The sequence below is a fragment of the Podarcis bocagei genome (assembly GCF_964188305.1).
Source record: "Podarcis bocagei genome assembly, chromosome: 12".
In the NCBI taxonomy this organism is placed as follows: domain Eukaryota; kingdom Metazoa; phylum Chordata; class Lepidosauria; order Squamata; family Lacertidae; genus Podarcis; species Podarcis bocagei.
In genome coordinates, this window is record NC_138137.1 from 48688855 (window position 1) to 48703105 (window position 14251).

The window sequence follows — 14251 nt, forward strand, 5'->3', positions numbered from 1 at the left end:
CCGAAAAGCATTTTGTATAAAGAGCAAAGTAATTGTTATAGGGAAGCCAGATGGCAATGGTGTTCCGCCGAGCATCGTAAGTAAAAAGACTAATGCAGCCCTTACATTATAAAGAATGACAGTGACCATGATAAAGAAAGATTTGAAACAGTTACTCCGGGTGGAGGACAGAAACCAAACAGCAGTCTCACATGCCACTGTACTACAGAAAATGAAATTAGTTTTGAATGCAGCTTATGATACATCATGGGAATCAGAACTGGGAGCAGAGAGATACAGTGGTGCCTCGCAAGACGAAAAGAATCCGTTCTGTGATTCTCTTCGTCTAGCGGTTTTTTTGTCTTGCGAAGCAAGCCCATTGACGGATTAGCGGATTAGCGCTATTAGCGGCTTTTAGCGGCTTATCGGATCAGATGATAAGTGGCTTAGCGGCTTAGAAAAAGGGGGGGGGGAACCCTACAGGAACTCACAAGACATTTTCGTCTTGCGAAGTAAGCCCATAGGAGATTTGTTTTGCGAAGCACCTCCAAAACGGAAAACTCTTTTGTCTAGCGAGTTTTCCGTCTTGCGAGACATTCGTCTTGCGGGGCACCACTGTACCCAAACCCTGCTTGTATGGAGGACATTAGAATGAAAGTTTGGCAAAGTATCCACCAATAAGAACTGAGAATTAAGGCAAAGGCCTCATTGTCCTATATCACATCAGAATGAGGGCACAGGTTGTAAACTATATGCAATCACTAAGATACCCAACTGCAGCCTCATTTATCAATTTTCAACATATAGCATTTAAAAAAAAACACTTTTGTAGATGAAGAAACTGAGGTTAAGTGACTCATCTAGTAACAACAGCTAAGCAAGAGCTAAGCAGATTTTATGTTTGAGCATTTGGGTCTAATGTGAACCTACACATATGGTTAATGAAGACTCCAAAACATACTGGGACACAACACTATACAAGACATCAGACAAATGCCATTTGCATACAAACCAATATGTTTAGCCAGGCAGATGGGCAACAGAGAAAGCCCAGACATGAGAATGACATGTATAAGTCAATGTTTAAATCTTTCAAAATTAAATCAGACGTCTCAAAACACTCACATAAATTATACCTTTACAAAACACAACATTTTAAAGGGGACAGTTTAGCAATACCTTGTTGGAAAACAATCCCAAGGTACAAATGACAGCGTTCAATCTAGTAACTAGACAGAAGACAGGTTAATACAATGTATTTAATAATAAACTTCACAATTTAGAAAATTTGGTATTAGCGTGTCTCAGTATTGAATGCTTCAGCAACTGGGTCAAGTTTCAAACAGGGGGGGTATGTGTTTCATGTGCTAATGCAGAAGATTGCAGACCTTGTCACCTACACATAAATACAGCATGCATTTAGTGGCCCTTAGAAACAACTTTCCAGACTTACCAAGCTTTGAAAATAAAGGATGCCAAAGTTCTACAGAAAGTTATGATACAGCTACTTACCCACAGGATTTAAACATAGCACACATAGTAGGCTTGATTCAGACTTAGCTGCACATACACCCCACTGAAATTAACAGCACAAATAAAGTCATGCCTTTGTTCCATTGATTTCAAAGTGCAACAAAGTCTGGATCCAATAGATAAATTTCTCTTTCTCTGGTGGCAGCTGTAAAATGTAGCCCATCAGCTATTCTCAAGACTAGATGATCAGCTACATCAGCCAGTCGCAGCTAGAAAAACCCACAAGTGACCAAGTCAAAACTATCATTCCGTAATATAATAGTGTGCCAATAGAGCAGAATCTGTAGTCAGGAAGTGCCATAGGTCAGTGGTAAAAAGCACATTGCTTGCATGCGGAATGTCCATGTTCTGCCACTCAGTGCGGACAACACTGAGGAAGAGGGACCAACACCCAATGTGTTAAAACAAGTAGGGTGGTAGGAATTAAGTATAGATCCATAACCTGCCCATTTGTTATCACTGTTGAATATTTCACCTCAAATTCCTTTTCCCATCCTACTCAATCACCCCCCTCTAATAACAATCTCAGCTGATGAGTGCTGACAGGGCTTTTTTAAGCCAAAACATGAGTGCACTGAGAGCTATCAGTGGGTTCATGGGGGCCCCCAAAACTTGCAGTAATTGAAAAAATATTTTTTGTGGGGAAAATCCACATGAGGACGCAGCATGTTCAGTAGTCACAGAATGCTGAGTGCTTGTTAGGATAGGGGAGAACAAAGCCAGGGTGGTGGCAGAATGGAATACCCAGGAAGAGAACATGGCTGGTTGGAATACTTGTGAGTAATCCACACTGGAATAGTTTGCTGTAGGTCTCACTTCTTCCTTCTAATTGAGAACTCAGGTGGTTGAATGCTTTATCATTTAGGAAGAGAAACAGAGCCATATATAGACGGGGGGGGGGTTTACAGGAAACTTTCTAGGTGTGCAGAAATATACATACTTGGAAATGAAAGGGTTATTTATTTTAAAGCTACTTTGACAAGAACCTATCACCTTACAGAATGCTAGTGGCAGATGAGTATATTGAGGGGGGCTCTAAATAAAGTGTTAGGCAGACTGTGGAAGTCTACAAATTAAATATATGGTCAAAAGTAACTGGAACAAAAATTTCATGTCATTGAAAAAAGGGAAAAAATTAGGGCGAGTGGAAAATGGACTTGCTAAGCCCCTGACATTTTACACTGCATATTCCAGAAAATAGGGAATGGAACTGGTTTGGGGAGCTGCATAAGCAAAAACAATTACACAACTCAGAATAGGAAAATGGTATTGTATTGTACTCAAGATGTATGGCTGGAAAATTAATTACCTCAATGAAGGTATAGAAACAAAAAACCAAGTAATATAAATCAGAAGATGGCACAACTGTAGACAAAGGTCCACTCTGAACCGCCAACTCTTCAGGAGTTGATCATTCATATAATGAACAATTGATAAAACAATTCTCAACTGAAAAATACGAAGCAGCCAAAACACTTCTTTGAAGTGTCTACTAGTGTGCAGTCTTCTGATTTATTTTTGTATCTTCAATGATGTAGCTACATTAGATAGATGGATGATAGATAGATAGACCATGTTTATACTCTGGGTCTTGCAATTGTTCTTGCTTTGGCTTCTAAGGACCTTCATTTTTATTGTTCTTTATCTAGGGGAGGTGCATGCCATGAAGCCAACCCCCAGGAAAGTAAATGAGCACCTTTTACCCTTTCCAGACTGGTAACAGGTAAACTCAATTTTTTGTGGATGCATGGACTAACAGGTTTCTGTTGGGCTAAAAACAATACACCCAACCCCCAGGCAAGGTCTGGATTTATTCTCACAAATGCTAAGCAGTAAGGACCACATTTCGCCAGATCAAATTTAACACCTTGCACATACAGACAACACAAAGTGTAGCTTGGCTTGCAATACCAGAAAGGTTAGCAGCTAAGAGTTAGATATGACATCCAAATGACTAGCTGCTGCTAAATATGATGCAGCGCATTTGGAAGAGACAGAACTGCCAGGCAAGTTGATATACTGGGGCTGTGTGCATTCTATGATCAGATTGCGCAAGTACAAAATCATCTAGCACGGAATTCAGCATCCTGAAAATCTCAGCTCTTGATAGGCTACAAAGTATGAGCGGCATTGTCTGTCAGTGATGCAAATTACATGTTTTCTCATAATTCCCATGGGATTATGCCCCCACTTGAAGGTTGGTGGTGAAGGTTTTGCAGATAATGCATATGTTTGATGCCTGGTGAAGTCTCATGAGATTTCAAGTGATACAGGAGAGGGCTTCAAAATAAGCAAATATGTAAATTTTAATTGCAAGGCAGGATACAGGATGTTGACAATTCTTGGCACACAGTTCTGATTTTCAACCACAGTATATACACAGCCCCATGTTTGCCTGCATAGAACCATTCCAGCAAAAGCACCCATGTGGCAAGTTAAGCACACTGTGTTTTGAAATATGAAATAATGTACAGTATTCTACTTATTTTATCACCATAATATAGTTGTTGATGGGCTAGCCTTCTAACTCTTGTCAAGTCTTGCTCAACAATACAGTTTGATTCTAATTTAATAATAAGCTACAACTAGCCCTATCAATAGTTCTTAAACTGTGAATGTTGAGAAAGTACCAGGGGCTGATTCTTCAATGAAAGTAACCTATCAATGCTCTCCTTTAGCAATTTGGATGGAATTTATGAGGAGAGAAATGGAAAATGCACAAGGCAGCTAGTTTTTGTTTCAGTTAAAGGCTTCTGTTTATTGCAAGTGTGATTAGCCTTTCCTAACTTAATATCATTCACCCTCATCATTCTAGACTGATGTTTCCCAAAGAGAACAGAAATAAGAAATGAAATATAGATCAGAATAAGTTACTGATTAATGAATTCTGTGTTAAAAATACATTTGACCTTTTCTCATTCCTTTGTCCCACATGCCCTAGAATGGCATTTGGCCAGGGGCACTGGGGAGGATGCAAAATGGTGGCCAGCCTGTCAACATGGCCATTGCTGCTGCCACTTTTGTAGCAGCAAGCGGGGGAGGCGGGACTCAGGGGAAAAGAAACTATGCTACAGCCACTGCTAGTGGTAAGCTCTACATCCACAAGGAAGTGCTGGAGAATTTCTTCTCCCAATGAAGTAGTTTGGTGAAATGGTCCCTTCCCCTCTTTAATAAGACAAGGACAGTCAATCTGGAGGACATGGCCCAAGATATATGAACATATGCCAACCACTGAGAGGTTTACATTAGGAAGGACCTTAAAAGGGTATGATCATAGAATCACAAAATTGTAGAGTTGGAAGGGACCCCAAGAGTCATCTAGTCCAATTCCCTGCAATGCAGGAATGATGCTTTCTGTAATTTGTAGGCAGGAAATCCAAAGCTAGACTTATGGTTTGTTTTAGAAATGGATACAAAGTACACTTGCATTTCCTAAATTAATAGGTACTGACTTTTTGCTCAAGTTATATAGCACAGTGGCTAACCTACAATCCTCCAGATGTTATTGGACTACAACTCCCATCAGTCCCAGCCACCAGGAACAACAATGGGATGGGAACTGTAGTTCAACAACTTCCAGAAGGCTACAGGTTAGCCACCAGTAGGAAACAACTTCATTACAACTAATGATGATCTAAAGGTTTTAGAGCCCTGATAAAGGTTTACCTTCCTCTTTTTCTCCCACATTTCCAGTGTGATCTTCTGTCTCGTAGCTTAATTTAAATAGGTTTCACTGGAGCCTAGTTTATACCAAATAAGGGACTCACCCATGTACTTATCCAACTGAATGGCAGTCTAAAAAAATGCAACAGTTAAACTGAAAAACAAATATATGTTTCTTATTTTGCTTTTTGCAGCCATCTACTGTTTCAGGGGAAAAACAAAAAGCATTGCTCACTGAAAAATAATGGCTAGAACTACATTTATGTCAGTTCACAAAAAAATGAATTTAGGGGGTAATATCAATCTCTGGTGTCCTGCTTGAGCAATGAGCTTCGTGCAAATGGAACTTAACTCTTGCTCTCCCCACACATTCTCAAAATCTGCTTCAAAAGGTGTGGGGAACTCTGGCACAGATGGGGGTGGGTTGCAGGCAGAGGGGAAAAAACAATTGTTTCACATCCACTGGTATGAAATTTACCTAATCCAGAGAAATAACACTTGTCTAGTTGAGAATGTTGTGGTTAATTGTTTAGTGGCACCCAATTCTTATATGGGGAAACGTTTGCAAGGAAGAAAGTCTGAAGTAAGCAGGTACTGCAAAGCAGAGTATAGTTATCATCCAAGTTACACAGGCGCACAAAAAAAGCTACAAATGTTACCCATGAAAGAATGCACCACAAACATCAGCATTTATTCATTTTTTAACGTTTTAGCAAAAATGACAAAGTACCCAAGCTGACTAGTTTTAACTTTTGTTAGCCTAGGCTTAAACATTACACATTTAGATGTCAAAACTGACTAAATTGCCAGCATTCATGCACAACTAGAAAACATCCTTAATTTGTTTAAACCAAAAATGCACCATCTGTAACATATTAACATTATTTCACTACTAAATATTGAAAGCTTGAAACTAAATCTGCCTCAGAAATGTTAAACTTCACAGTAGATTTAAACTACTAGTTGGCTCACATATCAAACAAACAAACAAAAAAATCAAAAAAAGCAGGATTCATGCTAATGTTAGTGTACAATTTTGCCCTAGCGCTAATGCAGGGTAATTGTCCACCTAGAATCAGGTTTAATAAAAAGCAAAGTGCATACAGAAATTTACAACAATTTTAAGGACAAAAAATGGTCCTATTCATGTGGTCCCAGCAAATAAACGCAAAAGTCTGACAGTATCATGAGCTCCGATGAGCTGTTTATAAATACTTTAGATTACGTACAGTATAATGAAAAGAGTTCGTTTGAAATCTTCAAAAAAATGTTCCTGTTAATCCTCAAAGGGTGCTCGTTATAGCTTAACATTTCTGTTAAATGCGTGCGTTGAATTACTTGTTATCCAAGCGTAGCAGCTGCTCCTTACCATTTACTGTTAAAGACTTTAACTGGCCATCTTCTTCAACTTCTACTCTCTCTTGTCCATTCTCAACAATTCTGCAGGATAAAAATCCATTTAATAGTCTTTTCTGAAGTGTTTTTTTTAAATAACAACCAGTTAGCACATGGATATCTTGTCCATAAAGTGATTACCACTGATTGGCATCAAATAGCAGCAGCTAAACTGGAAAGTTTAATTTTATGCAAAAGCTTAGAACAATTCTGACTGCTTATGTAAACTGAACCCCTTGTGAAATCCTGAGCCACCATTTTAGCACAATTCCAATTTCAGCCAGATCCGACATCACAATTTCACATATTTATCACATCTCTAATCCACTAGGATTGGACATTTGGCACCTCAATCACAGGAATATTCAACTTATTCAAATACCACTAACACCACACTCAAAACTTGGGAAAATCAGAGGCATCAACCTGAAAACAGAGAACCTAAGCTTATTGGGAGCTGAGTGTATACACACTTCGAAGTTAATTCTGGCTAGTGAAAGCATTTGTTTCCTTCCTTGGGCAAGTAATAAAGAGAGAAGCAATATATTTCTATAATTCTACGTCTTTAAAAATCTATTGACTACAGAAAACCAGTTACATAACTAACCTACTGAAAAAATGTGAATTTATATCACTGTACCTCTTTGTAGTAATTTTTCTGCCATTAACTATTTTAGTTGAAGTCGATACAGATTTGAAGCTGCCCATCCCAGTGCCACCAAACGATGTGGAGGAGAATGAAGTAAGGCCCCCATGTCCCAGAGAACCAAACGAAGTAAAACCTGGTAAGGGAATCAAAGTGTCAGAATGTACTTGAACCAAGGCAAAAAAAGGGGTACACCCCCCCACCAAAGGACCAACAGTTTTTCACTCCTGCTTTTTCCACAGATTAATAAACTCAGTAAAATTCAGAACTGATTTGTCAGGCCACTATGTGTAACCATGTCTATTAACTTCATATACTAGTTTATATCCTGATTCCAGCAATTTTAAACAACCACCAATCGCTTAAATTTCGATGCTCCAACTCAAAATAAAGTTTGGGTCCTTGAGATTATATTCTAATATAATGATACTAAGAAATACCGTATTTTTCGCCCTATAGGACGCACTTTTTCCCCTCCAAAAATGAAGGGGAAATTTGGGTGCGTCCTATGGGGCGAATGCAGGCTTTCACTGAAGCTTGGAGAGCGAGAGGGGTCGGTGCGCACGACCCCTCTCGCTCTCCAGGCTTCAGAAACACATCCGCAGCCTAGGCAGCCCTACGGGAGTTCCCGCAGGGCTGTCTAGGGCAGTGTTTCCCAAACGTTTTTGGGCAACGGCACACCTGTTTACCGGAAAAAAATCTCGCGGCACACCACCATTAAAGCCCCGCCCCGTGACGTCAGCGCGCAGCGTCACGCCGGGAGGGACGCACAAAAGTGAAAGTTTTTTCCCTCCCCCTTGCCGGGGTGGGAGGAGGCAGCAGAGCGAGGGACTGAGGGACGGCGGCAGCTGAGGCGGCGGCGGCTGTTGTGGTGGTGGCGGCGATAGCGGGCGGAGGAGGGGGCGGCGGCGGGGCTTGAGGAGCCGTCGCCGGGAGTTGCTGCTGCTGCTGTTGCTGCTGCTGCCCGGACATGCCGGCCTCCTCCTCCTCCGCTGTCTCGCGCTCCTCCCTTTTGCGCGCGCTGCCCCGCCGCTCGGCACCACCACCGCGGAGCCGCCCCCGGCTCGACGCGGATCCTCGCCGCCGCCGCCTCTCGCCGCCCGACTCGCCCGCCTCCCTCCCACGGCACACCAGCCGATGTCTCACGGCACAGAAGTGTGCCGCGGAACACCGGTTGGGAAACACTGGTCTAGGCTGCGGATAGCAGCTTGCTTCCCGGAGCGCCCGGCGCGTCGGGAACGCATCCGCAGCCTAGGCAGCCCTGCGGGGCTCCCTACGCTGCGGATAGCAGCCTGCCGCCCGGCGCGAGGGGCATCCTGAAGCAGAGCGCCCCGCCCGCCGGGCAGACATCCGCAGCGTGTTGGAGCCCTGCGGGAGTTCCCCGCAGGGCTCCCCACGCTGCAGATAGCAGCCTGCCGCCCGGCGCGAGGGACGCCTTGAAGCAGAGCACCCCGCACGCCGGACAGACACCGGCCAGCCCCACAAGCTCGGGGGACAGCAATGAGGCGCAGCGCCGCCATCCCGCTGTTCCTCGACCTGGTTCTGTTTCCCCGACCTGGTTTTGGGGGGGAAATAAAGGAAAATATTTTTTCCTTTATTCCCCCCCCAAAAAAAACCTACGTGCATCCTATGGGACGAAAAATACGGTACATTAACAGTAAACCACATGATGTCTTGCTTGTGAAAGTTAAAATTATGTGATTCACTGGTTTAAACCTATGCTGCAAGCCTTTTGAAGAGCTGAAGACAGCATAATGACACATTTCCTAAAAGCTAGCTGGAATCCAAACTGTAATTTTATTTTTATGATGTAAACCACCCTGTGCTCTTCAGAGGAAGGGTGGTATATTATTAGTATTAGTATTAGTATTACTAATAATAGTTTACCCAATGTCACATGGAAAATCACTTTTGAAACTGATGAACTTTCCAGAAAACAAACTACAGGCAAGTTCAAATTCAAGCCTTTATGTGCATCTAAAATTGCCCTGGATTCAGCACTGTTTCCTTTCAGTTGTAGCTCAGGTGAAGGGAATCTGTGGTGCTCCAGAGGTTGCTATACTACAACTCCCACCAGCCTTGGGCAAGCACAGCCAATTTTCAGGGAAGATGACTCCCAAATTTTCCTGTCTTAACTAGCGGCTCATCGAACAATCCTACCATTTACAGTTTAAACTTCACTGTAATTGGGAAATTGTCTACATTCGCTGATTAAACTGAATTTAATTCACCTTACCCGTATCAAATGAAGAGAAACCACTCCCAAATGCAGGAAATCCACCAAAAGCGGAGAAAAAGGATCCACCACCTCTGTTCCTATTTCCACGTGGCCCTCGCCTATTGCCAAAGAAGTCATCAAAAGGATCTTCTGCAAATAAAAATAAAGTTTTAAAAATCATATACCAGTAAGCTTCAGTACTAAACACTCTAAGTAACGTACAAAATTAGTGACTTTTTAAGTATTAAAGACAACCAAGCCAGTGCTTGCTGTCTACTTGCAATATCACACACTTTTAACAAACATTAGTTCTTGAACTGGCAGATACATGGAGCAGTCTCTGCTTTTCAGTGCAACCTTATGCATGTATACACAGAAGTATATCTCATTGTGTTCATGAAAGTCTGCACAGGCTTACAGCCTTTGTGATATTTTTCTCCCTATCGGAAGGGATGCAGCTGATTTTGTGGAAAGGTTCAATGTCACTGCAGGTAGTTCATTTTTAATTCATCATTGCCATTTAGTGAAATATATTATATATTCAAAATCCTGAAAGTATAACTACTAAACTCTGTTAAAAGAGATGAATCTGGTTTTCTAGATTCACTTTAACGAAATATCTTAAAAGCCTTCACAAAGACTACAGATTATAAAAGAGTATTAGAAAAGCCACAATGGATGTGCTTGAAGAAACCAAGCAAGAAAATTTCTGGCAATGTGAAGTTAAAGTAGTTGGCATTTTGAAAGCTCAATGGTGATTTTATATGTTGCATTATCTCTTTTAAAATTGAGGGCTAGTCTTTCCTCTCTGAAACCAGATCTATTGTAGAAGCCATGTCTTCCCGAAATAAACTTAAATGGTCCATTATATCTGCTTGTGAGCGTATACGAAATCCTTGAGTACTACCTGAATGCTAAAGTTATACTCCAAACACTTTACCATAGTCGGTACAAGTAAGTTGTATCAATATGCATGAAGTGTTTGAAGATGCATTAAGCAGACATATGAACTATGAACATACTAGGAATGACAAACAGGAATTGATTATATACTGCTGTAACTTTTTTATTAAAAAACAAAAACCATTTTAGTGACACATGCACCCATTTTGATAGGGGAAGTATTTTCATGAAACTTTTGTAAAGTAGTGTTTTGAAGCTTATGTGTATGCTATGCTAAGTGGCATTATTTACTTATTTCATTTATATATCGCTTTTCTGCCAAAGCATCCAATGAAGCTTACCATTTTAAAATAATAAAACAAACAAATGGTGTAAATTATATGCTTGTAGGTGCTTTGAGGTGTTTTTCTACAATCCAGTGGTATATAAATCTTGTTATGCAATAAATAAATAATTTGTAAAAAGTGAGTTTTCAGTCCTTGCAGATTTTTAAGAGGAACATATTATTATAAAATATGAACAAGGCCGAAGGGGTGGGGGACAGGTTAAGCAATGGAATTCAACAACTATATGAAGATGAATGGCTGAACATGGAAGGCTGGATCCAGACTACCTTAGCTGAATCAGAGTCCCACTGAAATTATGAAACATTAGGCAATGAGTTCAACAGGACTAACATGCAACCAACAATCTAGATCCTACCCAGAATGCATAGCATTTACATATGCACAACACCCAGGAACCTTTTGGCAGAGGAAAAAGTCCGTGTGCCAAGTCAAAAGTACCCTGTGGCACAGGAGAAACTCGTTGCTTCCACGTGTATTATGTCACTCCAGTTAAAATGCAGTTTTCCGGTATCAGTAGCATCTCTTATTTTCCCAGCTTCAAAACTTATCTAAATCAAAGAGTGCCTGAGAAGAAGTCCCAAGCGGGATGCTTTAGATCAGGGACTATGATCTACTCACAGAATAAAAAACTGGAAGTGATCTACTGGGGGGGGGGTGTTCAGGTCAAAGTTGTTGTCTTCCGTTCTGGAGATTATGGAACAATGGAGGGCGGGCCGAGGCCCAATTTTGAGGAAAGGGAACCAGCGATCGACCTGGTGGACATCCCTGCATATATTATTGCCTGTTCACACATTATAAACGTAATGTATCTTACAAGGATACTTGTTTGAGCTCATATGAAGTGTAGTCAATGTTTGCAGGCATCATGAACATTCACTAGTCAGGGAGCCTAATGTGGCTGCAGCTGTGAAAACATGACAGCTTTGCTGACAGCATACAAAATAGGCCTTAGGGAGGCATTCCTGAAATTTGCAACTTGAAACATACTTACTAGGATTTAATTTATATACCGAGAATCAGATACATAATCTCATAGGCATCCAATTATTTGGGCTTAAGTGACATCATTTTACAGCATGGGGAACATGTGCTCCATCACCTTCAGAAGGGGAGCAAGATGGATAAAAACTTGGGACCATTATGCTTTTGGGGTGATATACGTTCAATACCATCTGTTTGTCTTGGGTGTATATTAAATTTTTGTTCAAGAGAGTTTTCTCTGGTAGCTCTTTCTCTTCAACCTAATTTGACAATGGCAACAAAGCAAAAAACACTCTCTGATAGGTCACTCATTCCCCTACTTCCAAAATCATACATCAGTTCAAAAGAGGAGGAAGAACACCTTGTTCATGAGTGAAAATCAGCCATACAAAATATGGAACATATCTAGAATTAGTTGTCAAATTAAGTGAATTTGTTTTTAATTACTCCTGTTATTACTGCCTCCCATGGGAGTAAAATCCATATAACTATCTGCTGTGAGGAAGAAGTACCGTATTTTTCGCTCTATAACACGCACCCGACCATAACACACACATAGTTTTTAGAGAAGGAAAACAAGAAAAAAAATATTATAAATGAAACAGTGGATGTATGATTTTTGTGGTTCATGCTGTGGCCACAGACATGTGATCTGACGGTGAGTTTGGGGTAGCCCAATGCAAAAATCCTGAGGATCCATGTGGATCCATGCTTTGTAACCACGTTTTTGCACCACTGCGGCCCCAGGCAACAGTGGGTGAATGATTTTTTTGGTGCAAGCTGTAGCCATGGACATGCTATGTGATCTGATGGTGAATTTCAGGTGACCCAGTGCAAAAATCCTGAGGATCCATGTGGATCCGTGCTTTGTAACCACGTTTTAAGTGGGGAGAGAAGGAAAAGCACTCAAGGGACAAGGAACACGCATGGGGTGGGTGGAGAAGGATGCTGTTAATAATGCAGAAGAGGGGTATAAGAGGAGAAGGCTCCTCTCCTCTCCGCTTTGCTCCTTTAAAGCAAGCAGGCTCTCCGTCCCTCTCTCCTCCCCACTCAGTGGCTCTTCTCTCGCTTTGCTGTTTCAAAGCAAGCCACGGAGGAGGAAAGGAAGGGGAACCATGGATCCTCTGCTCACGACTGCAGCAGATCTCCCCGCCATCCGTAGGCATTCGCTCCATAACACGCACAGACATTTCCCCTTACTTTCTAGGAGGAAAAAAGTGAGTGTTATGGTGCAAAAAATACGGTACTTTCTTTCACTTGTCCTCAATCTTCGAATTTCAGATTCCTTGGACATCCATGATTTCTAGTGTGGTGAGGGAGAAAAAAATTCCCCTATTCACTTTCTTCATGCCAGGCATAATTTTATCAACTTCTATTGTGTCACCTCTTATTCACCTTTCTCTAAACTAAAAAGTCCCAAACACTGCAATCTTTCTTCACAGGGGAGTTGCCCAACCCCCTCAATCATTTTGGAGGCCCTTTTCCAACTTTACAGTGTCCTTTTTGAGGTGCAGCAACCCAAACTGTAGTGTTTTCCAAATGCAGTTGCATCATAGATATGTATAATGGTTCTAGGTTTTCAACCACTGTTGTACTGTTGGTAAAACAATGGTGTCTGTTGCTGCTACACAATTCACTTGGTTGTTAATCACACTAATTAATCTGACCAACATCTTTCCAATAGGGCTTAACAGTACATCTGTAAATCAAACAAGCCCATCGCCTTCAAGCTCCCATACTGCTAATTCTTATCTTCGTAAATGTCCAAATTGAAAAATGGAGGTGAAAGCTGCAAAAAAATCTCTTCTGCTGGATAAGCCTGAGGCTAAGTCAACAGCAACATGGGCAAAAGAATTAACAGTGGCCTTCAGTTGCAACTGTTTAAGATTTTGCCCAGAATCTTGAATCCACTTAACTCTCAAATAATCCATATTGGGTGGTATAGTCCTACTTAACATAAATGCACTGAAGTTAATGGACACGACCAACTTAAGTTTAGTAATTTCAGTGGCTCTACTCTGAATAGGACTTATAACCCATTAGGTTCAAAACTACCAAAATGTATTTGCAGGGCACTGCGGCTGGCTTAGAAAGACACAGAACCCTAAAGAGACCACGGCACCAAGTAAACCTAATCAATTTTCCAAGAAAACAATACAGTGGACCCTCCGGATACGAATTCCCATCATCCCTGACCACTGGTCCGGTTAGCTAGGGATGATGGGAATTGTAGTCCCAAAAACCTGGAGGGTCGGAGTTTGCCTATGCCTGATCTAGACCAACTAACTCCAATGGAGACGTAATTCCACATAGCGCACATTTTTCCCTAGAGGATTTATTCTGGATAAATCAAGTTAAATATTTTCTTGTAAAGTTGTATGCATATGAAAATAAGGGTCAATGAAAAATGAGTTGGAGTAGCCCCCCGACCCTTTGACTGCAATTATATTAGGGGTATGCACATATATGAGTGTTTGTGCATACAGTGGTACCTCGGGTTAAGTACTTAATTTGTTCCGGAGGTCTGTACTTAACCTGAAACTGTTCTTAACCTGAAGCACCACTTTAGCTAATGGGGCCTCCCAC

At 41.3% G+C, this 14251-nt stretch overlaps 1 protein-coding gene across 2 annotated transcripts in view; it reads right to left on the bottom strand.

The window, feature by feature from the left end:
• DNAJB6 (DnaJ heat shock protein family (Hsp40) member B6) overlaps window positions 1-14251 on the bottom strand; it is a 67419-nt gene that overhangs the window by 30888 nt on the left and 22280 nt on the right. Inside the window, exons 6-8 of one of the 2 annotated variants that reach the window (XM_081163901.1) lie at window positions 9453-9584; window positions 7211-7352; window positions 6545-6615 (exon numbers count right to left, since the gene is read on the bottom strand). In XM_081163901.1, the coding sequence (XP_081020027.1) occupies window positions 6545-6615; window positions 7211-7352; window positions 9453-9584 (345 nt within the window). Of the gene's footprint in view, window positions 1-5845; window positions 6616-7210; window positions 7353-9452; window positions 9585-14251 lie in introns of those variants that run through there. The other variant, XM_081163902.1, reaches the window with a different exon arrangement.